General features: G+C 44.3%; 1 protein-coding gene across 1 annotated transcript in view; it reads right to left on the reverse strand.

Moving 5' to 3' along the window:
* ADGRA2 (adhesion G protein-coupled receptor A2) overlaps positions 1 to 24,372 on the reverse strand; it is a gene marked incomplete at its 5' end in the record, with an annotated part of 82,504 nt that extends 58,132 nt beyond the window's left edge. Inside the window, one exon of the mRNA XM_083368556.1 lies at positions 24,140 to 24,372. Coding sequence (XP_083224682.1) covers positions 24,140 to 24,372 — 233 coding nt within the window. The remainder of the gene's footprint in view (positions 1 to 24,139) is intronic.
* Positions 24,373 to 27,020: the final 2,648 nt, after the last annotated feature.

The following is a 27,020-nucleotide window of genomic DNA, read 5'->3' on the forward strand; positions in this document are numbered from 1 at the left end:
GTCTATTCTTAGTCCAATATCTTAACTAGTAGAGTATCCAATACACGTGTTCACATTCCACGTAACATTGGCAACTATTATATCATGCCATGATACCATTTTTTCTTTTTCATTTAAAGACTTTATGTTTAGTTTTTCCGATAAAAGTCACCCACTTGAAATAGACGCTACTTGAAAGAAGATTCGAGTAATATTTTCTTGGGTTTCAAATATTGAAGGTGTCAACTTGAAAAACATCTTCCTTATGTTCCAGACCACCGATGAATAATGGCTGTGTTGTAGATCTATAAAAATTCATTATCTGGTACAGTCCTTAGAAGTTGTCACTGAAGGCAAATTGATCATCTTTTCGGGGGTATGGTAATATGAGAAGTTAAGCTCAGCTTTAGATATGAATTCTCTGGTAACCCATTTTGATGGCTGCACAAAGCTGAACACAACTTCACAGCTCAAAGGGTGGTCCTGGGGCAGCTGGCAGAAGAAGGCATCCTGTTTGGCAAGTTCCCTGGAATTTCCGGCCTGAACAATAGGAAAGTTGAGCCTCCACTTTTTCCTATTTGTTTTGTTAATAATTTCCTCTGGGCCTGAACCTTGTGTCTTAAAGATTTCCATGTGTGTGAGACACTAAGGGTGCCGTACCTGATTAAAAGCAAGCATTCTATCATTGGGTCATTCTAAGCTGGAGCGTGAAATAAGGCCAGCTCCCTTGAGAGCTCTTGGTCTTCCTTCAATCCTTTTTTCCTTGATCTGAACTGTAAGTTGAGGAAGAAAGCCCAAATCCGTATTAAAGCAAAAACTTTACCAGACTTTCTGAATGCTCACACACACAAAAAAAAACAACTTGGAAACTTTCAGGCTTCCAAGAAATCTCTGGGCAAGAGCTTAGCTCAAAAAAATGCCAACTTTTTAAGGTCAAGCCAAAGAGGGGCCCTACTTCCAATGCCCTAGTAAAAAGCAACCCCGCCTTTGGTGAAAAGGTGAGCCACATTCTAAAGCCCAGAGCTTTGTCCAAAGACATGGAAGTGGGAGGGAGGGCTCCTAAGAGGGAACAGAGGATTTACTTCTTGTTTAGATACTGGGGATCATCCAAGTTCCTGCCATAAAAACCAGACAGCCTCCCTAAAAAGGAAAGGAGCTGGTTGGACAAGATGCAATCTCGTAATTCTGTCTGATCTGCCTCCAGGGTCAGGAAAAAAGAATCTGCCTCTCAATAGTTTGGAAAGAAAATTCTGGACCTTTTCTCTTCTTTGCTAAGCCAGCATCAATTCAAACTCAGATTGTTCTCATCTCTCCTTGCCAAGGATGTCATTTGGAGAAATGATCCAGACTAGTTGTTCATACATCCGTTGATTCGGGAAAGCGAGAAATACAGTTTTCAGAGACTGGACTGGATCTCTCTTGAATCAAGGCTCAACCTCAAGATATTGCCCCGATAAGAACTTCAGTTTCTCTTACTATATTATAGAAAGCTGAATTTGGGGTGGCCAACTCTTGACCATTGATCGTTATGATCAGCTGTGATCTCTGGCCTGGTACAGGGAGAACGTAGGTGTGGGAGGAGAAAGAGAAAGAGAAGGAAGGATGGTGGTGTGGTCAAAAGTGACCAACTATGATCCTTGTAATGGGCAGAAGGAAGTACTTTGTGGAGCAAGAGGAAGAGGCATAATCAAGACAATGGTCAGACAAAAGACATCTGCGTCCCAAGGCAGAAATGTAATTTGAGAAAGTGTCTCAGACTTGACCTTCCCTAGTTCCCATGATAATAAAGATAAGGAGGGGAAAAGCTATTCAGACCTGCAAGAAACTGCTAAAATAACCTTATAATAAAAGTAGAACTTGCTTGTATTTATTTGGTTTCCCAGTTTGGCCTGTCTTGGAGAACTGACAGTCTTATTCAGTATGAGGGAATGTAGCCATGATCCCGAAGGGGGGGGGAATCCTTGCTCCAGGTTTAAAAAATTAATTGCATGTGTTGATAAATAAATCATTAATTGACTTAGTGACTAATTGAGCAATCAGTCAGTTCAGTCAGCAACACCCAGGCCTAACTTGCAGAATGTCCTCCATGCCTGAGTTCAGATTGGCACCGTGTTTTTCTTCCCCCTTTCAAACAGAACGTGTTTATTTAATGGCGCTTTCTTTGGTTTAACTTAAACAAACATACATTGGAACTTAGGCCATTTTAGAGACGCCTTTTTTACTTGTTTTTTTATTTTTCAAACTACCAATTATCTTGACCGCTTTCATTGTTCTTTGTAACAGAGAGTCCTTTTACTGACGTTTCATTAACCTTGAATCGCTTTTGAGGGGCTTATGGCTAAGCAGCGGAATTAGGACACAGAATCAAATATTGTCACTAGGCAAAATGAAAGACCAAGGAAGGGGTTGGATGGAATTGCCCTCAAGCTTCCCATTTGTATGGTGGCTTTCCTTCATCTTATGTTTTGACTTCATGTCCCATTACCCCCGATAGCTGAAGAGATCCTTGCAACTGGCAGCATTTACTTTGGCAATAAACAAACATTCCCAGGCAACAATTATAAGGCCAATGAGTCAAGTAGAGTTAGAAGTGGAGATAAATGGGAGATGAAACCAGTAAGGGAAGATATTTTGCATGGAAGTAAAAGAAGCAGGTTTCAAAGATCTAAGAGGCAAGGTTTTTACACCTAGATAGGGAAAACCAAAGGTACAAGAACAGATTAGGTGAAACCTGGCTCAAAAACAGTAACTGTGAGAGGGACCTTGGAGTCCTAGTGCAGGGGTAGGCAACCTCGGCTCTTTTATGACTCATGGACTTCAACTCCCAGAATTCCTGAGTTAGCATAGCTGACTCAGGAATTCTGGGAGTTGAAGTCCATGAGTCATAAAAGAGCCAAGGTTGCCTACCCCTGTCCTAGTGGATGATCACTTAAACATGAGCCAGCACTGTATGGCAGTAGCCAAAACACCTACAATCCTTGGTTGTAAGAACAAGAGACATGATGTCAACGCTGCTAACATCGAATGTTATTGCTTGACACTATGTCTCTTGTTCATACAACGGAAACTTGACGCATAGATTCAAAATTACATGACTTACTAATACGGCTTTATAAATCCTTGGTAAGACCACACTGGAAACACTGCATCCAGTTTTGGTTACATTACAAAAAATGATGTTGAGACTTTAGGAAAAAGTGCAAAGAAGAGCAACTAAGATGATTAAGTGCCTGGAGACAAAAACATATGAAGAACGGTTGCAAGAATTGGGTATATGGCAAGTCTAGAGAAAAGAAGGACTAGGGGGTGACATTATAGCAGTATTCCAGTATTTGAGGGGCTGGCACAAAGAGGAGGAGGGGGGGGGGGTCAACTTATTTTCCTTAGCACCAGAAGGCCAGACAAGAAACAATGGATGGAAACTAATCAAGGAGAGAAGCAACCTGGAATTAAGGAGAAACTTCCTAACAGTGAGAAAAAATTAACCAGTGGAACAGCTTGCCTCCAGAAGTTGTAGGTGCTTCATCGTTGGAGGCTTTTAAGAGAAGACTGGACAGCCACTTATCTGAAATGGTATAGGGTCTCCTGCTTGAGCAGGGGGTTGGACTAGAAGACCTCCAAGATCCCTTCCAGCTCTATTCTGATTGAAAACTCTTCTGGGCCTATATAAAATCACGTCTGGCATGTTGGTCTGTCTCTACAGCATCTGTTAAGAGTTGCTGTCTAAGAAAACTCTTGCACACACACACACACACACACACACACACACACACACATAGAAAAATAGAAAGTCTGTGTTCATTTGTTTAAAGGGGAAATCAGGTTAATGAAAAAACAAAACAAAACAGGGAATCAAAAAGATTACAGGCCCAAAGAGAACTATCCACTTCCAAGCCACCTAGACCAATGAAGGAGCTTTCAGCCTCATTTTCAGAAGAGATTCAGACCCATCGGATGCACTTTCAGCTGGCACTCCAAGCTGAGCAAGGAAGGAGGGGAGAATGCAAACCCATTGAATTTTGCTCACTAAAGGTCCACATGGCAAGGTCCTGTCTTTACCTCTTAGCGAAAGAGGATGCAGCTCTGCACTTCCTTCCCAAAGGGTCCCTCCACCCATCCTCTGGCGCTGTAGGCAGGACAATGAAGAGGACACAAAGGGCAAAGGGAGAGAAACATTCCTGCTTCCATTCTTTTTTTTTAATTGCTTCAAAAATTATGTGGGTTTCTTCTTCTGACCATGGGATTATCTGCTCCACAAGTAAAGAAATAAGGGTTCCCTTCTCCCCCCCCTCTCTCTCCCTCCCTCCCTCTCTTTCCCTCTCTCTCTCTCCCTCTCTCCGATCTTCTGCTCACCTGGCAAGCTGGCTTCACACTGTTCTGGACAAGCTGACACACATTCTTATTGGGCTGGCTCTCCTGCCCTTGACAGCTGCTGCTTCCTGCTTCCTGTGGAGACACAGTAGAGGCAGAAGCCCAGCCCAATAAGCTTGTCAGCTTCTCAGAGGAGTGTGAGTTTTATACACAGAGAGAGAGAGAGAGAAGGGAAGCACAAGTGCCTCCCTCTGTCTCTGTCTCTGCAAACTGGGAGACACATGAGAAGACTGAAAGAGCCACATGCAGCTCCAGAGCCGCAGGTTGCCGACCCGTGCACAGCTTGCCATCAGAAGTTGTGGGTGCTTCTTCACTGAAGGTTTTTTTTAGAAGAGACTGGACAGTCACTTGTCTGAAATAGTATAGGGTCTTCTGCTTGAGCAAGCGGTTGGACAAGAAGACCTCGAAGGTCCCTTCCAGCTCTATTCTGATTGATTCAATGATCGGATGGAGCACTGAAAGGCAGGTCAATTAAATGATAATTCCTGAAAATTGTATTTGGAGGTTTTGTATGCATTCCCCTTTATTGTGCAATTGACTTCAATGGACAGATATAAAAGGATTAACCTAGCACAGCTCAGTGGCTCCAAAGTGTGTGTGTGTGTGTGTGTGTGTGTGTGTGTGTGTGTGTGTGTGTCTATCCCAACCAGTGGAACAGCTTACTCCCAGAAATCGTGGGTGCTCCATCACTGGAATTTTTCAAGAAGAGACTGGACAATCACCTGGCTGAGATGGTATAGGTTCTCCTACCTGAGCTGGACTAGAAGACCTCAAAGCTCCCTTCCAGCTCTATTCTATTCTATTCTATTCTATTCTATTCTATTCTATTCTATTCTATTCTATTCTATTCTATTCTATTCTGTTCTGTTCTGTTCTGTTCTGTTCCAATTTTCTAGAGGATTCGTAGGACCACAGTTCAGTGATAACGCACATACTTTGCATTAAAAGGACCAAGGTCCAATCCTTAGCATAAAGCTCAGAAAAACTCCCATCTGAATCCCTGGAGACTTTGTAGTTAATGATGACAGCTCTTAACTAGAAAGACCAGTCATCAATGTAATGTAATTTCCTCTAGCAGGAATGTGATCTGATTGTGCAAGAAGCATTATGGACAAGGAATTAATGGTCCCAGAAGTAATGCTGAAGGATCACCAGGAACAATTACAAATAAAGAACTATAAATCTTGTCTTTCCAGGCATGCCTTAATCAGAACTTGGAGCTTAGCAGCAGACTTCTCCAAGTAAAACTAGACAAGTTTATTGTGGGTCAGAAAGAAGCCATATATCCAGATGTTTTCCTTACAGTATGGGGAAATCAGAGTCTATATAGAAGTCTGTGCTCCAGGAATTAATTTCTGGGCTTTTTCCTCCCATCTCCTCTTAAGGAGTCAGCAGACATCTGATCTATGTTGACATAATGGTGCTTTCTGGCCCCAGATCTGCTGATATTTGACTCACTGGCTTCATTTCACATATATTACATAGGATTATTTGCAGCTGCAATCAAACGGACCCTGTAGTGCGTGCCTAGTTGGATAGATATACATATGGATCATCAAGCATAAAAATTAGATTGGAACAGCTACACTGCCATAAAAAACACGGAGCTATTAAAGGAAAAGGAGGTGCCCATCAATTCGATCTAAAGATATGGCAAAGGAGAGGAATCTATATATCTCATCCTATCCTTAAGTCAGGGGTCCCCAACCCTTGGTCCGTGGACAAGTACCGGGCCACGGCATGCCAGCAACTGGTCTGCACAAACAAGCAAAGCCCCATCTGTGGGATGCAGGCAGCACACAAAACAATGCACCGTCCGGTCTGCAGAAAAACCTCTCTCCACAGAACTGGTCCCTGGTGCCCAAAAGGTTGGGGACCTCTGCATTAAGTAACATTTCTATAGATACTTTTTTTTTCTTCCTAACATTTTTCCAGGCGAGTGCAGGGTCCCCTTTTTTCAGATCAACAGACTGTTGATCCAGTGGTTGCAACAAGAATTGGCCAGCCAAAGATTGTTGCTTGAGCTTGACATCATGAGCCGTGAGAGATTGACTGGCCCAAAATCACTTGGGCCAGCTTTTATGCCAAAGGCAGGTCTTGATCTCATAGTCTCCTGGTTTCTAGCCTGGTGTCTTAACCACTAGAACCAAAATGGATCTACTTCTATACTACTATGAATTAAAACATAATAATGCCAGGAGACCCAAACCATGGGATGCTCAGATCCTATCACTAGGACTTTTAGCTAACATATTAAACCTTCTTTGGCTATTGGGCCTCTGATTTATATTACAGTAGTGTCCAGAAGGTCGGCAGTTTGGCGGGTCGAATCCCGAGTGCCGCGTAACAGAGTGAGCGCCTGTTACTCGTCCCAGCTTCTGCCAACCTAGCAGTTCGAAAGCACGTAAAAATGCAAGTAGAAAAATAGGGACCACTACGGTGGGAAGGTAACAGCGTTCTGTGTGCCTTTGGTGTCTAGTCATGCCGGCCACATGACCACGGAGACGTCCTCGGACAAACGCTGGCAGAATTTAGCTTAAGTTAAATACTGGAGCAAGACCATGAGCAAGTGGTCAGACAAGAAAACCCAAACTCATTGGTAGTCTCACGTTGAAATGAACAAGGACACACCGCCAATTTTGCAGCTTCTAAGATGGTTGGCCATGCAGGTAGAAAGATAGATAGGGAAATGCCTGAAGCCTGGGAAATGGGCCCCTTGTCAGTTAAGAGGAGTGCTGGTTTACCTCCAACTTATCACGTACTTAGAAGTTGAGAGCTTGGCAGCACAAGGAAACAAAAGCCAATCGCCAGCCATTAACACACCAGTCAACCAATAGGAAGGCATCATATAAATACAACTCACAGAACAGCCCAACGCACGTATTCCGTTAGAGAGAAGTTCCCTAAGATGGGCTCCAGCATGATCCAAAAGCTCGGAAGAGTAAACTCTGGTCCTGGCAACTGGCCCAAATTCTATCTTAAATACTGGCTGTTTCATTCCCCATCCCATCCCAAATGTATCCTAGCAGGGAAATCTTTTTTCCGCAAGGTTGGCTTGGAGCTGTCTGCCCAACTATCAAGCTCTCTGCCCTGATTCAGTCATCACCTAATCAGTTTTATTCATATTTTTCACGTGAGACCAAAGCTGAATCTTCCCAGAGAACCCCTTCTCCATACCTTGTCATTACCGATTACTCGTTAGATCAAAAATAAGCAACAGAAGGAAGGGATGAAGAGGCACCAGAAAGGGGAAAAAAATACTGTATATTTTTGCAGATATGAAGAGCCACGGATAAAGCCATCAAAATTATTACGTTTTAATTTTCACAATTGGCTTTTGGTGGTGCATTTTTCAGCGCATTTCAGTTAAAATGTTTGAAGGCAGGCTTATCTGTGAGTATATTTGGATACTTTAAGAAAAAGTATTAGTATATGCAGGTAGTCCTCAATTTACGATTACAATTAAGCCCAAAATTTACATTGCTAAGTGAGAAATTGGTTACGTGAGTTTTGCCCCATTTTAGGACTTTTCGCGTCACAGTTGTTAACGGAATCACTGCAGTTGTTAAGTTAGTAACACAGTTGTTAAGGGAATCTGGCTTCCCCATTGAATTTGCTTGACAGAAGGTCGCAAAAGCGGGATCCCACAACCCAGAGATACTGTAACCGTCATAAATGTGAGTCAGTTGTCAAGCATCCAAAAATAAATCACTTGACCATGGGGATACTGCAATGGTCACAAGTCTGACAGATGGTCTTGAGTCACTTTTTTCAGTGCCATTGTAAGTAAACGTTTACTAAATGGTTACACTAAATCAGGGGTAGGCAACCTTGGCTCTTTAATGACTCGTGGACTTCAACTCCCAGAATTCCTGAGCCAGCCAGTTGTAAATCAAGCATTACCTGTACATTCACAAATAAGCCCATCCTGCAGAAAAGCTGATCTCAACTTCTTGGGCATATTTTTGAATCTAAAATTCTCAGCTTTTCTGCAAGTACATATGGGAAGAGAAAAAAAATCAGGTATTTAACCTGTATATATTGTTCCTTCCACCCACTACTATTTTAGGGTGACAGTGAAAACTGCAATTGGTGCAGCTTTATTTATTGTGCTAGGAATAATGTTGGGCCTCTTGCAATCAGGCCAAAATGTTGGCAATCTTGCCCAGCGTATCTCAAGAGATACATTAGGCTCCAAAGGCACTTCATTATTGCAACCACGGTGTTTTTTTTTCAGCTCGGCTTCTCTGTCTTCTGTTATTAGAAGTTAAAAAAAAAGTAAGAAATTATGATCCCAAAGATCTCTTCAGCCACAAAGCGCTCTTGTGATTCCAAGATTCTTTCTCTCTTTCCACCGCTGAGTGCAATCCTTGTTTTTAAAATAGCTCGTCTTGGTTTGGGATAGAAGACTGTTTGGGCTTTGGTGGAAAGCGGTGCCCGCAGATTCTGGGGTGTACAGATTAAAAGCTAATAATAACTTTCCTGAAATGCACAGTCCCAAATGCTTTTAAGTAAAGTGGGTACTGAGAACTGCTTTTTGGTCTGTGAGCCGTATAGCCTTCCAATCTTTCTATTGTAGGAACATTTGCCATCCCCTCAAGCATGAAGGAACTGAGAGAGAACAAAGCATGACGCTGAGCAAAAGTTGGTATTCGGATATGTGGATATCATCATCTTAGTGGTTACGAGATAATAATAATAATAATAATAATAATAATAATAATAATAATAATAATAATAATAATCCTTTATTGTCAAAGTACAACATGTGTACATTGAGATTAGCTGAGCCTCCCCCCCGTACTCTCTCTCCCCCCAACACACAGTGACAACAAACCCTCCATCCCACCACACTATGTGAACCAAGTACATCACACACCGGCCTCCCAAGTCAATTCTGCATAAGATTATGTCCCATTTAAAAGCCTAACAGCCCACGGATAAAAGCTATTTTTCAGCCTGTTGGTACGGCTGGCTATATTCCTATATCTCCTACCGGATGGTAGGAGAGTAAAGAGATACCGTTCGGGGTGTGAGTCATCCCTGAGAATCTTCCTCACTCTTCCAAGGCAACGAGCCCTGGCGAGGTCATCCAGTGGTGTCAGGGAACAGCCCACAATGATTCTGCCTCTTGTCAGAAAGTTGGAATAACCAGTTCGTCTGATTTTCACAGTAACCTCCCTTCCTTTTCTCCTTGCTTTTTCTGTGGCACTAAGCCACAGTGTCTTTTTATATACAGTAGCTTTATTAAAAAAAAATGTGAGTACGTGAACACACTCACCTCAGCCTTTCCAAAATGAATAGGACAAGAAAATTTTGCTGATGATGTTACCTAGTTTGGTGACGAAAAGTTCATATAATTATATTGAAACAAGCTCGGAGAACAAACCACAAGCCAAAACCTTTCCAAAATGTGTTTGCTGCTGCAAGAAGAAAACGAGGAGGGCTTTAATCTAGAAGATGTTGAGCTGATTCTGAGAGGTGCTGAAACATCAAAAGCCATCAAAAATGCTCAGAATCCGTTGTATGTCAGAGGACAGATCAAACAAGCAAGCAAGAAGCCATTTCCAATAGAACGTCCTACCAGATACTTCAGGATTGGTATTAACCATCCTCATCTTTGCCTGTGGGAAGAGATAACCCTCAAACAACATATGAACTCAGAAGGAAAGGAGAAAAGACCCAGAAGATTCTAAAGTTGAGAAGCGTCATCAAGCCAGAGTTCAGTCAAATCAAGGGTCTACAGAGGTTCCCATTCATCCAGATCATGGTTGTTCCCAGGACGCTTTTATTTTAAAGGCAGCTGGACTTGCTGATTTTTCTTTAAGACGTTTTGCTTCTCATTTAAGAAGCTTCTTCAGTTCCAACTAATTTGATTTCCCCACCAGTTAGTTAGAACTGAAGAAGCCTCTTGGATGAGAAGTGAAACATCTTAAAGAAAAAAAATCAGTGTCTTAAAGAAAAACCAGCAGGTCCAGTTGCTTTTAAAATAAATGCACCTCTGGGACATTCCCCTAGTACAGAGATAGGCAACTTTGGCTCTTTTATGACTTGTGGACTTCAACTCCCAGAATTCCTGAGCCAGCATGGCTAAACATGGAAACCTCCTCCCTTTCCCCTCAGCATGGCTGGCTCAGGAATTCTGGGAGTTGAAGTCCACGAGTCATAAAGCAGCCTAGACCTAGTCCAGGGGTAGGCAACCTTGGCTCTTTTATGACTCGTGGACTTCAACTCCCAGAATTCCTGAGCCAGCATGGCTAAGCATGGAAACCTCCTCCCTTTCCCCTCAGCATGGCTGGCTCAGGAATTCTGGGAGTTGAAGTCCACGAGTCATAAAGGAGCCAAGGTTACCTACCCCTGCCCTAGTAGTAGAGTGACCTTTTGGGCACCAGGGACCAGTTCCATGGACAGAGGTTTTTCCCTGGACAGGAAGGGGCATGGTGTCGTGTGCTGCCTGCATCCCGCGAATAGGGCTTCGTTTGCTTGCGCGTCCCGATTTCTGACATGCCAAGGATTGGTGCCAGTCCACAGACTGGGGGTTGGGGACCCCTGGATTAGAAAACAGAAGAATAGTTGGGAAGGGACCTTGGAGGTCTTCTAGTCTAATACCCTTCTCAAGCAGGAGACCATATGCCATTCTGGGCAAATGGCTGTCCAAGCTCTTCTGGAAAACCTCCAGTGACGGAGCACCCACAACTTCTGCAGGCAAGCCGTTAGATTAGATTTGACCAGAGCTGCTAACTAAACGGTGCTGATGCAGTATTGCTTGCCCACCTTGAGCCAATCCCTTGCAAGCAACACACAATCTTCACACTGAGTCACCTCCCATTTCCAGCAGCTTGAAACTAATGCCACTTAATTGCTAGGCACACAATCTCCTAGGGCCCTCCTCCAAGCCTTCTAGGAATGACCGCCAGCCTATCGAGCAGCCGAGCTTCGTTTGCTAGGGAATGTTCCTTCTTTCTTTAATCTCAAACGAGGAGCTGAAAGGAAAACACACGATTATTTTCTCAGGCGTGCTGGAATCCACTTGAATAAATAACAGTTCCAGAAATGGGGCTGCTAAAACAATAAACTTCCTCGGAGCTGACCCCAAAAAGCGACGAGGGTGGGGTGGGGGGTGGGTGTGGAGGGAATGCCTTTCCTCTGTCAGAAGGCAGGATGAAGAAGGGCAGGAAACCTCCACCCCCCCACCCCTAAAGTTGATTTCTATCAACTTGCCACCCCTGACAGCAGAATATCGAGCTGAAAGCAGAAGTAAAAGGGAAAAGGGGGGGGCTTCTCTTACAGCAGAATAAGAAGCTGAACGCAGAAGAAAAGAGAGAGAGACAGAGAGACAGAGAGAAAAAGAAGAAAGAGAGAGAGAAACACACACACAGAGAGAAACTTCTTTTACAGGAGAATAGGAAGCTGAATGCAGAAGAAAAGAGAGAGAGAAAGAGAGACAGACAGACAGACAAAGAAGCTTCTCTTACAGCAGAATAGGAAGCTGAAAGCAAAAAGAGGAAAAAGAGAGAGGGGGGTTGTCTTTTTCAGCTCTATCTGCTGTTGTTGTTGTTGTTAAACTTGCAATAATTAAAAGCACATGCTTAAAGACTAACAGACACAGAGTTCTGCATGTGGCAAGGAGCCTGGCTGATTCTGCCATCAAAACTATTTGGGAAAGATTTCGGATGTGGTAGACTTGTTACGATTCTAACCATTTAAAAAAAAAAGTTTTACTTGATGGGATCTCTTGAAATTCCCAGCCTAACACCTTTAGGATTCAGATCTGGATAAAGAAGATATTCTTGGTAGAAACTTTGGTCTCTTGGAAAATACACTTTATTTATTTAGCACTTGACGCCACATGAGGTTATTCATGCAACTAGCCTAGAACCAGCCTAGAACTTCCTCCCTTTGATAGACGATATGCTCCCCAAGTCACAATCTGTAATATTTACCATCAAATCTTACCTATATTTTTTTAAAGAAAGATGTCACACGTTAGAATTAAAGTCTTCTGCTACATACAAAGCATACATCATCCTTGCACCCAAAGAAAAATATCCAGACACATTGGCTTTAGGACAAGCTGAGAGAAAGAAGGGACTGGAGTTATTTTGTCTCTACTGAGATTAAACAAAATTTCTGTAGGAAGATGCATTTGTAGGAAGCCAGTTAAGCGTTTGCTTAAGAAGGAGTATAATCTAGTGACTACATCCAACTTACACTCAATAAAGATACATGTGCTGCCTCCTATCCCATTTACGTTTTCTCTCTCTCTCTTTTTTAACTTTAATTTTCAGCAGATCACAAGTGTTGGCCAAAGTGTTGGCTATCTTGTAACGGGAAAAGGAAGTTTTGTGATCAGCGCAAAGGCTGCCCAATTCATATTGGGCAAATCCTGTTTCGGATGCAAGCTAGAAGAACTACAAATCTTTGTAGACCTTGAGAGAGGGTGGGGAGGGAGGGAGGGAGGGAATTAGTTAGTTATTATTGCAGTAATAGTAAGCTACTACTCTTCTGGACATGCCAAACTATGATTTCCAAAATTCCCAAGTTTTAGAGATGACTAAAGTATCACAGGCATCTAGATGAAGAGGGCTGTTCCATAAATTGGAGAGTGCAGTTCTATAGAAAGTTTGCTGTGGATTTATCCCCATGGAGGTTTGAAGCCTCTGTGGTAAATTCAAATGTTCTGGTTGCTTCGAAATACTTCTTTGTGGTCTTAGGGACATTATGTAGAAGCACAAATAATGTGCTTGGAAAAATTTCCATTACATGTTTTTTTTAAAAAAAACAAACTGTGGAGAAGTATCAAATGTTAGAAATGCAACAAACAAATCAAATTAATGAAAATGTAACAAATAGACAAATATTCATTAACTGCCTAATCCATTAAATTGGGCAGTTAAAATGAATAGAAAACCTATTCTCTCTCCTTCCTTCCTTCCTTCCTTCCTTCCTTCCTTCCTTCCTTCCTTCCTCTCTCCCTCCCTCCTTCCTCTTTCTTTCTTTCTTTCTTTCTTTCTTTCTTCCTTCCTTCCTTCCTTCCTTCCTTCCTTCCTTCCTTCCTTCCTTTCTTCCCCCCCCACCAAGGCAACAATTGTAGAAAACACATGCAATCATCCATAAAACTTTTCAGGCAGGCTAAAATTTATTCTGCTATAATTCAGCATTGTTTTCAGTAAAGTCTAAACAAAGACATTGGAACGGAAAATAGTGAATCCACCAAAATTACCATGTTAGTATGTTTTTTTTTCCTTTATAATCTAAACACCATTGAAATATACTATACCAATTTTCTCATGCCAAGCATTCCAATAAAGACTATTTCTACGAAAGCTGGGAACTGCTTGAAAGTAACATTAAAATCACAGCTTATTTCCTGTCTATTTTTACTTTTGATGGACAGTTTATGAAATGTTATAAGGCATGTAGAATCAACACAGTGTATATTTATAGTTACTTTTTACTGAATCCTAGTTAGCTAACTTGCTACACCAGATCTCATTTGTGGAACAATTGAGTTCGAGATTGATTTGAGGAAACTCAACTACGTTATGTTTCTGATAGTTTTAAGCGTATCAGCTGAAACAGAATCAGGAAGGGTGTAATAGTCAAACAGAAACTGAGATTTTGCATTCTTAAATTTATCCAGTGTGAAAAGCACGTGGCTCATCCAGCATACAAAGGCATATTCTAAGTAACTGTAGACTCCTTTTCCCACTAAATCTTAAGCCACAGTTGACTAACCACAATAGCTTGATTTGTACAATACGCTAAGCCTAAATTCAATCACATTATTAATTCTTTAAGCAGCCTTGCCCAATATTCACATGAAACAAACTAACCTTTAATGTATTGAAACCAAGGCATTGGAAATGTTGATTTTATTCTTCCCTTTCTTCTCAAAATATTCAGAGAAAGAGTTTGCAGAGTTTCATCATGGGCTAACCACAGCTTGTTATGCTAGCCAAAACCAAACCAACTGCTGCTACAATGTTTTCTGGAAACAAGCCAGCTCCCAAACCATAGTTTACAATGCGTTCATTAATCCAGGGTCTGGCAAACCCTCCAGATGCTTTGGCCAACAGCCCTCAACGTGACTCAAAAGTTATTCAAGTCACTTACACCCTCTAGCTTGAATCACACATGAAAGGGATAAAGTCACTTTCAGAGCTGGTTCCCATAACTTACTGAAGAAGGGAGAAAAGTAATAAAAGTCCCTATCTTTCTTGTGCCTAAAATTACATCACAACGATGACAACAACAACCACCATAATAATTCCTGCTGCAATCCAACACCTTCTTTCCTATTTGCACACCTATATATTTCCTTCACTAGGATGCTGGGGCAGGGGGAAAACATACAGAATTATCATTGTAAGTGTCAAGCATCCGGGAAATCAGGAGATCCAGGCTATAAAGATTTATTGGAAGCCTAAGCTTTCTACAAGAATCTGAACTGTTAATAGTCAAGGGAAATTAGCAGGGGCTAAGACAGGAATTCAAGGTGGGTTGGACTTAGATCTCTTATGAGCGCAAAGGGACTCATGATTGATGACATGTTTGACCCCTCTCCCTCAGGCTTAGCCTGGACATCTCCTACACCCAGACCCCTTTGGATAACACGGAGACAATTTTGGATATTAAGAACAGTAAGTGAAGAAAGTGCTGCCCTTAATGCAACACAATGGTCCCATGTAATCAGAATTTAATTTAATTTAATTTATTAATATTTCTATACCGCCCTTCTCCCAAAGGACTCAGGGCGGTGTACAGGGCAAGAATAAAACACAGAGATTTACAAAAAAATAAAAGATAATTAAATACATGCCCGATTAAAAATACAGTTAATACATGGTAAAAACCCCAATAAAAATAGTAAAAAGACCCCACCAATCCCCCCCTCAGGCCAGGCCGGCTTGCTCGAACAAGTATGTTTTCAGATCGCGGCGAAAGGAGCGAAGATCGGGCGCCATCCGGAGCTCAACCGGTAACTGGTTCCATAGCTCCGGGGCGCCCACAGAGAAGGACCTCCCCCTGGGGGCCACCAATCGACATTCTCTGATTGGTGGCACCCTGAGGAGACCCTCTCTGTGGGAACGCACAGGGCGGAGGGAAGTAGACGCCGGCAGCAGGTGTTCCCTAAGGTACTCCGGACCCCTGCCATGTAGGGCTTTAAACACCATTACTAGCACCTTGAATCTCTTCCTGGTTCCCCAACTCAACATCCTTTTGTAGAAAGCCAACTGAATACTGTAGAACAGGGGTCTTCAAACTTAGTCCTTTTATGACGTTGTGGATTTCAACTCCCAGAATCCCTCAGCCAGCCACGCTGACTGAGCAATTCTGGGAGTTGAAGTCCACCACATCATAAAAGGGCCAGGTTTGAAGACCCCTGGAATAGAATATTCTGAACATCAATCTTGAATAGCACGTCTGGTTTAGTCCTTATGGCAGGAGGCAGGATGCTTGCTATAGGTCCCAAAGCAAACTGTAAGCATTGGGGAATCAAGATACGGTATATATATAACTGGCTAGGATTCAGGGTTAAGACTTCCCCATCGTGCATCATAGAAAGCTCTGACTATTAGTCTTGCATCAGGCTAGAAACCAGGAGACTGGGACTACAAGATTGATGATGGGTTGTATAACTGAGCAGAGAATTAATGCAGTGATGGGAAAAGGAAAAACCCTAATCCCAACCCCAGTCACTGAGAGAAAGTCACTGGCCCAAGGTTATCCAGTTGGCTTTCTGCCTAAGGCAGGACTAGAACTCACAGTCTCCTGGTGATTGGCCCAAAGTCACCCAGCTAGCTTTCATGGCTAAAGCGGAACTAGAACTCACAGTCTCCTGGTGATTGGCCCAAGGTCACCCAGCTAGGTTTCATGGCTAGGGCGGAACTAGAACTCACAGTCTCCTAGTTTCTAGCCTGGCACTTTAACTACTAGACCAACTAGCTGTATGCTGATGAGAGTCAATTATCTGCCCCCTCCCTCCTCAATCAAACGTTAAGTGGGGAACAGAGGAATAACCAGATTTGTAAAGGAATAAACAATGAGAATAAAATGTTGGAAGCATGTCAAGGAGAGACTAGGCAGAAGGAAAAAGTTTGGAGCAGGAAAATAAATTGTACCAAAAAGGTCAGAGAAATTGGAACAGAAGCCATACACTGCAATTTTATATATGTCTTTTTTCCAACTCTACATTTGTACCCCTCAGAAAATATGTGATTTTTCTGAGCCATCATGCTACAGGCAGAAATCAGGCCAGCTCAAAATTTCCACATCTGGAAAAAGTTTGAACTCCTTCATGAGAGGGAATATGCCTGGTTCTGACCTTAGACAGCTATCTGTCTCTTGTTAGGAATACGGTACTTTTTCCATCAAGCTATTAGCACAGAGGTCATCCAGGAAAGGAGGGGATTAAAATCTTGTTAATGAATGCCAAGATAGATCCTGCCAGCTCAGCACAATTGGAGAAACTGACACCGCTGGCTACCTGTATGGTGTGGAGGTTAAAATGCTGGCCTATAAAACAAAGGTGTCCTGATTTTAAACTCCCACTTAGCTAGCTTTGGGTAATCTTTGTCACAGCCTAAGCCACATCATGGGGTTGTTTTGTAGATAAAATTGGAGGGAAGTGTATTATGTATGCCTCCTTGAGCATTTCATGCCACATGCAGCAGAAACAGTTGTTAGGAGCTGTGGTGCGCAGTGGGCAGAGTGCAGTGTTGCAGGCTAACTCTGCCTATAGCTAGGAGTTTGATCCTGACCAGCTCAAGGTTGACTCAACCTTCCATCCTTCCAAGGTTGGTAAAATGAGGACCCAGATTGTTGGGGGCAATATGCTGACTCTGTAAACCACTTACAGAGGGCTGTAAAGCACTATGAAGTGGTATCCAAGTTTGATTGCTATTGCTAGATGTCAAAACCAGTGTACCAGCATTTTGAATAGCATTAGAAAAAGGTTGCTGAGTGAACTGAGAAATGCTTGAATCAGCATTCTTAGATTTTTTGCAACAATAAAACTCAGAGCCTAAATAAATTCTTTAAGAAATAATTTCATCTTCTACACCATAACTCTACTTCAGAGGTCTCCAATCTCTGGGCTGCAGCCCACAGGTGGGCCATGAGATGTTTGCAACCAGGATGTGGAAACAGCCAGCGAGAGCACACCTGTGTGTACCCACTTGCACGCGCAGCGAGGATGTGCATGCACACTCCATTTGCATGAGTGGTGGACACACGTGCATGCTACTCATGCAAATGGATCTGTGTCTGCCTGCTCACTTGTTGCCACTGGCGTGGAATCATCCCCTCTTTCCCCCACTCCACAAAGCTCTGAACCCCTCTTCAGTGACATCCCAAAAATCTGATGCACCCTGTCTTTCAAGCTGATGTAGAAAATGCACCAAGGCTATTATCTAGATTTTGAAACTGGCTTATGACAATGGATACCTCATTCCACCAATTCTACCCCAAACAACCAAGGGAAATTATAAATCCTACTGACCTACTCCCACCCATTTTGTGGGCTTATTTTTGTCCAAAATGTTAACGATGACTCCTGACCCACAGGGATGGTGAAGGAATTTAATCTGTGCAAATTCCGATACAAGCGGACTTGACTTGTGCTTCCTGAACTAAAACACTGACACAAACTTGGTTATCTGATGACTTTTTAAATTCCTGAACATTCTGCTCATGTTCTAACACAGCTTGAGTTTAATGGGGCTTACTTCTTTGTGATATGGAAAAGAATTTTGTGCAGTGCCAAAAGCGTCTCTTGCGTTTCCCCCCCCCCCCCCGAGCTGCTCTCCTTTGATTGGAAGAAAAGCAAGGATGTGTGTCTGGGTTTTTTCAGAAGAGAAATAGAGGTTGGATCTTCATGACCTTGTTTAGTTATTAGATAGATAAATAAAATATGGCAATTTCATAATATTGCTTCTCCCTCCAGCCTCCTTGACCTCCTATATATACTTCCATTAAAACCAAAGCAATAACACAGCTTTGCCGGTGGAGAAATGTGAACAGCCAGAGAAGCTGGAGGCTGATAGGATGCAACAGAAAACAGTCCCAGGAATGCAAGACTCAGTCCCAAACCATCCTGAACAGAAATTAAAAAGTCTTTCTCTACCATCCTGCAAATGAGTCAAAAAACAAAAAAACAAAAACAAAAACCCAACAACAACTACAAAACAAAGGGGGAAAACTTGAAAAAAATTGCAAGGCAAATTCTGGAGTAGGGATACAGCCTTAAAGCTAAACAGCTTTTTCGTTTGTGAAAAAGTGACCTGGTAGCACTCTTCCAACATTTGCGGGGCTACCACAAAGAAGAGGAGGGGGGGTCAACCTATTTTTCAAAAGCACCATAAGGCAAGACAAGAAATAATGGATGGAAACTAATCAAGGAGAGAAGCCACCAAATTTTCTGACAGTAGAGAACAAGTCATCATTGGAAGGGCTTGCCTTCAGAAGCTGTGGGTGCTCCATTGCTGGAGGTTTTTAAGACGAGACTGGGCAAGCACTTGTCTCGAATGGTATAGGATCTCCTGCTTGAGCAGGGGGTTGGACTAGAAGACCTCCAGAGTCACTTCCAACACTGTCGTTCTGTTATTCATCTTCCGAAATGCTCCTTGACTGAGCTAAACTTTCCCCAACAGTTTGGAAGGCCTTTCTGCTGGAAAGAGGCAATGAAAAAGAAGAAGGACCTGAAGCAACAAAGAAGCAGAAGCAGAGCTGAACTTGACTATCTGAAAGGGGAGGCCACTGTGCTTTCTACGGGCTATGCTCCACGCGAGGGGTCCCTAACCCCCGATCTGTGGACCAGCACCGGTCCACAGCAGGCCAGAAACTAGTCCGTGCAAACAACCAAAGCTCCATCCGAGGGATGCAGGCAGCGTGCAAAACTCCTGGCTCCTCCGGTCCATGGAAAAATCTCTCTCCACAGAACAGGTTCCTGGTGCCCAAAAGGTTGGGTGGGGGGCACTGCTCCAGGCCATGCAACCCTGTGCAGAAACAATGCCAAGGGTTGAGCTGCAACCCTATTCTTAAGCAAGTTTTACATCACATCTGGCACAGAGAGCCTTCTTTATTTCAGGAAGATATTTCTGGATGTCCCGTTGAGCCGGGATCCAATTTTACAGACTCCGTGATAACATTCCACTATATAAGTTGGAGCCTTGTTTGAATCCTGCAGCTTCATTAGCAAGCTGCGAAAGTCAGGAATGTCTCTCTCTTTCTCCCCCCCCACCTCCACCCCCCGCCCCCTTTCCAAGTTTTGCTCCTGAATGTATTAACTTTCCATGCATCAAGCTGAGTTTGCCGTCTGGTGCCAGAAGTCAGCTGTGTTATTTCCCTTGAAGGTTAGAAATGCACTGAAAATAAGCACACAAGGGGACTTGCTGGCATAAGCTCTCTTTCCTCCATTAAAAGAAAATTGGCACAAAGGTTTGTGTTTGATGAAAAGAGGCTTGCCCGGCCCTCCCAATTTTTTGCAAAAAAAGCAGCAAGAATCATGTTCTTTGGACGTGGATTATACACCGTCCTCAGATTTCAAAAAGGGAGGGAGCCAACCCACAAAAGTGTCTGCTTTAAGCACAGCGCAAGAGCTTCAGCCACATCTCTGGGGCTTGCAGTCACCCTCTCTGGGATAGTCTAAGTCTCCATTATTAAAACGTTCAAAATGCGGTGGGTGACCTCTCCTCTTGTTCCAGCCCAAGACGGTTAGGCTGACATCGAAACTGTAACACAGCTGGTCCTCGACTTACAATCACAGCTGAGCCCAAAAATTTCCCTTGCCCCATTTTACGACTTTTCTTGCCTCCGGTTGTTAAGCGAATCAGGGTAGTTTTTAAGTTCGTAACACGGTTGCGAAGTGAATCCGATTTCCCCATTGACTTTGCTTATCAGAAGGTCGCAAAAGGGAATCACGTGACCCCAGAACGCTGCAACCGTCATAAGTACGTGCCAGCTGCCAAGGATCCGAATTTTGATCACGTGACCATGGATATGCTATAATGGTCACAAGTGTGAAAAATGGGCGTAACTGCTACCTAGAACGGTCACTAAACGAAATAAGACTATTGATAGTGAATTGTAGTAGCAAACAAGGAGAGAGTTTGGGGAGCCAAACAATGGGGGACATTTACATCCAGTCTTTGGATCGCCGCCTCTAATATATATAAAGAAAAAAAATATCCGCTGACGGAATGGCTGTTGTTTATCAAAATGGGATCATCCAAAGGGTTAACAGCACATAGTGGCAATTTGACTCACACACACACAAAAGTGAACATGGGGAAAAATATAAAGAAAAATATATATAATATAAAGAAATATAAATATAAAGAAAAGGCCAAGGGGTGGGTGGGTGGGTAGAGAGGGAGCTACATTTCCTTTAATTGGAAGTGGTATAAAATAATTAAGACATCACACTGTGACCGGAGAGTTTCAAATTAAATCTTAGCCACAACAGATGGCTGAAATAACTCTCATTGTCCCTCAAAATTCTGTACTGAGCTTTACCTAATAATGCAGAGACTGTCCAAGGAGCTAGGATTAGCTCGTGTGCAGACTGCTACATACATATCCTGCATCCTGCATTTATGAAAATCTGTCCATTGATATACTTCCTTAATTTATTCCGAGACTTGCATACTCCTATCAGAGCTGGCCCGTTCCACCAAGTCACTCTTGCAAGTTATAATCAACTCAAATAAATACTCTGCACATTATATTAAAGGTAAACAATAGAGACACCATAAAATGGTAAAAAATCATCTCAGCATCCAAGCCTACGTATAATCAAAAAATTACTCAGGATATGGCTCATCATCTTCAAAACCTGCCAGCAAAATCAAAGTGCTTTTACGGACAGAAGGCTAAGATATATATATATATATATATATATATATATATATATATATATATATATATATATATATATATATATATATATATATATATATATATATATATATATATATATATATATAATGCCAACTCTGGATTAAGGGAAAAAGCATCCAGGATGCTAACCTTTTTCTTTCACAGACCAAATGCAATGAAGAAGGACTAGGGGGGACATGATGGCAGTATTCCAGTATTTGAGGGGCTGCCACCATGGAGAGGGGTCAACCTGTTTTCCAAAGCACCAGAAGGCAAGACAAGAAACAATGGATGGGAACTAACCAAGGAGAGAAGCAACTGAAGATAAGGACAAACTTCCTAACAGTGAGAACAACCAACCAATGGAACAGCTTGCCTTCAGACATTGTGGGTGCTCCATCACTGAAGGTTTTTAAGAGACTGGACAGCCATTTGTCTCAAATTGTGTAGGTCTCCTGCTTGAGCAGGGGGTTTGACTAGAAGACCTCCAAGGTCCCTTCCAGCTCTCTTCTGACTGAAGTTGGCATGCACCAGCCAATTTACACCAGCCCCTTTAAATTGTATTTCATTTTCCTTCTACTTTATCCAGGGCTTTTTTTCTCATAGAACGCTCAGAACGGAGTTCCGGCACCTTTTTTGGATGGAACCTTGTAGGGTAGGCAAGGCGGGTTGTATGACATGTGTGAGTTCCGGCACCTTTTTCTTTTACAAAAAAAAAAAACACCACTGACTTTATCAATTAATACACCGAGAGCAAAATCTAATGCAGTTAGAACACATAATCAGAAATAAGAGCTTTCATCCCTGCCCGAGAATTAAGAAAATATATTTCAAATTGTGTTGCTGACTGCTGTAATATTGAGCAATATTATATATTACTTACATGTACTCCCATATCTGTAATTCTCATAATGAACTGAAAAGATATTTAACGTTTTGCCATTTCCCTAGCTAGTTTTGTTTTTCCTAAATTCTTCCATGCAAACCAGGGCTACAATTTTTCCAGTTCTATTAAGCCAACTCATTCATGACAAGCAATCACTGTAACCTTTCTCAGGCTAGAAACTCTTCTCACTCAGCCCAGATGTCTACCCTCCAGACCTCAGACCCCCACAGCCACCACCCCCCCCCCTGCCCCACTTTGCAACGTGCAGCAATCCAGTGCCTTTTGGCACATGCGTAGAGTAACAATCTGCCAAACACTGTTCATTTGCTGTACTGGGAAAATATCCCTGAGAAACACATTCATAATGGCATTAGTGTTTTTGATTAGAGAGGAAAAAAAACATCAACAACAATATCTACATTTATGGCTGAGTGGAAACCCCTTATGCAGTAGACGTTTTGCATAAAATTGAGAGAAAATGAACTTATGACGTAAAAGATCGCAGCACTGGTGGGATGGATTGACTTCCAAAGATGTACAAAATAGCTTAAGTGGGCAGATTTTAGACGCCTGCGCAGAACTCAAGGGGCAGCAGCCAACCGTTGAATGGAATGGAAAATGAAAGTATGCAAATCGGGACTAATTATGTTAACTCTTCAAATAGGGGTGCCTCCGCTTACTTCGACTCCTTCAGGGACAGATTCCCTCTCTCACGTAACTCCTCAGCCAGGGTGGGGACAAAATGTCTAGGATTCACAGAACCGAATTCCCCCTTCCCTTCAACACTGCAAAGCTGGCCAGCTGCATTTTAATGTGAAGACACGTGTACAGCCTTCCGTAGGGCCACCCCCCCCCCATCTCCCCAATTCAAACTCCTTAACATCTGCGCTTAAGGCAGTGCTTGACACGTGGGATAAAATGGCATCGAAGTCATAAGCACTCGAATCCATTTCTAAGCTGAGACAGTCTCCAGCTATTTTGGACTACAACTCCCATGAGCTTACAGTGGTTTCCAAGTCCTAGGAAAGAGACGGGGCTTTCTTGCACACAAGCGGATTACTTAAATCAGGGGTCTTCAAACTTGGCCCTTTTATGACTTGTGGACTTCAACTCTCAGCTTTGCTGGCTGAAGAATTCTGGGAGTTGAAGTCCACAAGTCATAAAAGGGCCAAGTTTGAAGACCCCTGACTTAAGGGATACTTTCGCACAATTTACTAAGCCCTAAATCTATTCTAGAATCTTCTAGATGATCCAAATTAAGACCCCCCCTACGTGTCACGTAGCGTATTAGCCAAGCAAAGCGCATTAGGACCCCGGTTTACAGGACTATTGTGTTAGATTGGCCGATTCCCACAACCAGCGGGATGCGGCCCCCGTGTTAACGTGCCGGGCAAATCTAACCAAGGTGCCTTTCTGCAGGCTGCGTTCTGCGTCTCTACTAGCAACTAATCCACTGAGCGGGGAATGATCTCAGGATCTCTCCGTCCCACTTCGCTGGCCTTGGAACGACGGCAGCCAGCAGCGGCTATCGCGATCCGATTCCGGTGCGCTGTCCGTCGGCGCGGAGCTGGTGGCTTTGCCGAAACCCGCTCGCTCCCCACCCCTTCGAGGCCCGGGTATACAGAACAGGGAAGCTCTTTCCGCACCCACCCACCCCCGCTTCCCCGCCGCACCCCATAAGCCTCTGGGCACGTGCAGAGCGCGCAAACCGCCTCGAGGGCTGCAAAGCGCTGAGGGTTAGGCTCAGCTTGCGCGGGTAGCCTCTGAGCGCGCGCAGAGTGCAGAGCGCGGCGGAATCGCTCGCCCCACTAGGCTTTTCCCACCCAGCCGCCCTTCCCAAGCCTCGCCCGCGCTAATATTTGTATTTACTGTTTTTAGTGGGCATATATTTAGTTCTTTTTTTTTTAACTTTTGTAACTTTGTATTTTTGATTCTTGCCCTGTTCACCGCCCTGAGTCCAAGTTCGGGAGAAGGGCGGTATAGAAATATTATTAAATAAATAAATAAATAAATAATACTCACAGAGTGACGGTGTCGTTGGGCAGCAAAGGCGGCGCCGGCGGCTCCCTCAGCTCCTGGCCGCTGCAGCTGACCCGCTTCCTGGCCGGGGCCAGCCCCTTCGGCCTCTCGCCCACGCACTTGCAGCCGCGCAGCTGGAGGGGGCAACTGCGCGCCCCGCCCGCGCCCCCCAGCGCCGCCAGCAGGAGCAGGGCGCCGGTCCAGAGCATCCTCGACGGCGGAGGCTGCCAGCCCATCCTCAGCCCATCCTCGCCCGCTCGACGCCCAGCCTTCGGCGTCCGCAGCGCCCCGGGCAGCTGGGCAGAGGCGGCTCCGAGGGACGCCCGTCCGGGCCCCGCGGGCTCTTTTCCCCCCCGGCCGTCACGCTAGCCCCGAAGGCAGCCCCGGCCGAGCCGCTTCGCCTGCCCGGAGCTGGGCTGTGCCCGCCCGGGCTGCGCCTTGCATGGCCGGGCTGGCCGAGGATGTCCGTCAGCCGGGCTGCTCGGCTAAGGATGGAGCTGGCGGCTGGGGCTGCCGTAAGACGGGTCCCTCCCCTCGATCGCCCGCCTGGCCGGCCCGGGGCTCGGCCGCGGCCGGGCCCTAGCGCCTCCCACTCCGCGCTGGCTCTCGGCCGCCGCCGCCGCCGCCGCCGAACTGGAGCCGCGGAGGGCGAGCGGGCTCGGGTGGGAAGCGGGGCTCGGGGGGTGTTAACGGCGGAGAGTCTCCCCGTCTCGGCTCCGCCGGCTGGATCCCCGCGAGTTTTGGCCCAGCAGTTGAGGCTGCGTCCCAGCCGCTGCTCGAACTGCGCTTCTCATTCGCCACCTGGCCTTGAGCGCAGCTCCGGGAAGAGAAATTGAAAACAGCCTTCGGGACTGGCTCAGCGAAGATACTCCCCCCCCACCCGGGTGATGCCCTCCGAAGGGGTTGGCCTGACTCGCACGTGTGTCTGCTTCGGATCTGGCCGCGGGTTCTGGGCCAGGAAGCCGGGGGCAGGCTCTGCTGTGGATACGGGTTGCTGGTCCCGAAGTTGGTGGGCGGATAAGAATAGCAGTAGCGCTTAGACTTATATACCACTTCACAGTGCTTTACAGCCCTCTGTGAGGTTTACAGAGACAGCCTGTTGCCCCCCCCCCCCCAACAATCTGGGATAGATAGATAGATAGATAGATAGATAGATAGATAGATAGATAGATAGATAGATAGATAGATAGATAGATAGATAGATAGACAGACAGACAGACAGACAGACAGACAGACAGACAGACAGACTAGAGTAGACTAGACTAGAGTAGAGTAGAGTAGACTAGAGTAGAGTAGAGTAGAGTAGAGTAGAGTAGAGTAGATTATAGCAATAACACTACTTATATACCACTTCACAGTGCTTTACAGCCGTCTCTAAGAGGTTTACAGTCAGCCTGTTGCCCCCCCCCAACAATCTGGGTCCTTTAGATTCAGATAGATAGATAGATAGATAGATAGATAGATAGATAGATAGATAGATAGATAGATAGATAGATAGATAGATAGATAGATAGATAGATAGATAGATAGACTAGACTAGACTAGACTAGACTAGACAATAGCAATAGCACTTAGACTTATATACCACTTCACAGTGCTTTACAGCCCTCTGTGAGGTTTACAGAGACAGCCTGTTGCCCCCCCCCCCAACAATCTGGGATAGATAGATAGATAGATAGACAGACAGACAGACAGACTAGAGTAGACTAGACTAGAGTAGAGTAGAGTAGACTAGATTATAGCAATAACACTACTTATATACCACTTCACAGTGCTTTACAGCCCTCTCTAAGAGGTTTACAGTCAGCCTGTTGCCCCCCCCCAACAATCTGGGTCCTTTAGATTCAGATAGATAGATAGATAGATAGATAGATAGATAGATAGATAGATAGATAGATAGACAGACTAGACTAGACTAGACTAGACTAGACAATAGCAATAGCACTTAGACTTATATACCACTTCACAGTTCTTTACAGCCCCTCTCTAAGAGGTTTACAGAGACAGCCTGTTGCCCCCCCCCCCAATAATCTGGCTCATTTTACTGACCTCGGAAGGATGGAAGGCCAAGTCAACTTTGACCCGTTGAGGATCGAACTGCTGGCAGTCCATCTATTCATCTGATGTTTGGCAGTAAGGATCTCTCCTTGGAGGAACTTTGATTCATCTAAGAAAGGGGCATGAAGGGCCACACCTGATCCCTCCGCTTCCTTAAAAGTGGTCCTCAAAACTTTGCCAGAATAACTGCTCCCTCCCCACTTCAATCCTCTTTAAATTTTATGCAGTTTTGTGACCATCAGGAAGCAATGAAAGAGGAACTTAAAGCCTTGTGGGAGCGCAGAATGCTAATTTCACCTCTTTGAAGCACCCAGGTCCCAAATCACTCTCCGCAAGAGGACCAGGTCCTTCCCGCCTTTTGGAGCACAGCTATTGACATGCCACACAAAACTGGTGTGGGCAAAACTGTATGTTTCTGATCTAAGCTAGGCTTGTCAGTGCTGGCTGGTAACCCCCTCCAAATATTAAGTGTGATACTTTCCCTGCCTATGTGTGGAGATGCCCAGAATTGAATGCTAGATGTTGAGTCCGTCAGTCTTACTCTGACTGATGCACAAGGGATGTTCATTATCTTTGGGATGATCAGTTGCATCTGCCTGGTAGACCTTTTCAAACTTGGCAACTTTTAAGATGTGTGGAGATCAACTCCCAAACTTCCCCAACCAGCATGCTTTACACTGCCTTCCATCCATCCGATTTTGAGTCACTTATTAGGTCTATATCAGGGGTGTCAAACTCAATTCCATTGAGGGCCACATCAGCATTGTGGTTGCCCTCAGGGGGCCGGGTGGGTATGGCCAGGGTGGGCGTGGCTTACTGGGTGGGC

This window comes from Vipera ursinii (genome assembly GCF_947247035.1).
Source record: "Vipera ursinii genome assembly, chromosome: 8".
NCBI classification, from domain to species: Eukaryota; Metazoa; Chordata; class Lepidosauria; order Squamata; family Viperidae; genus Vipera; species Vipera ursinii.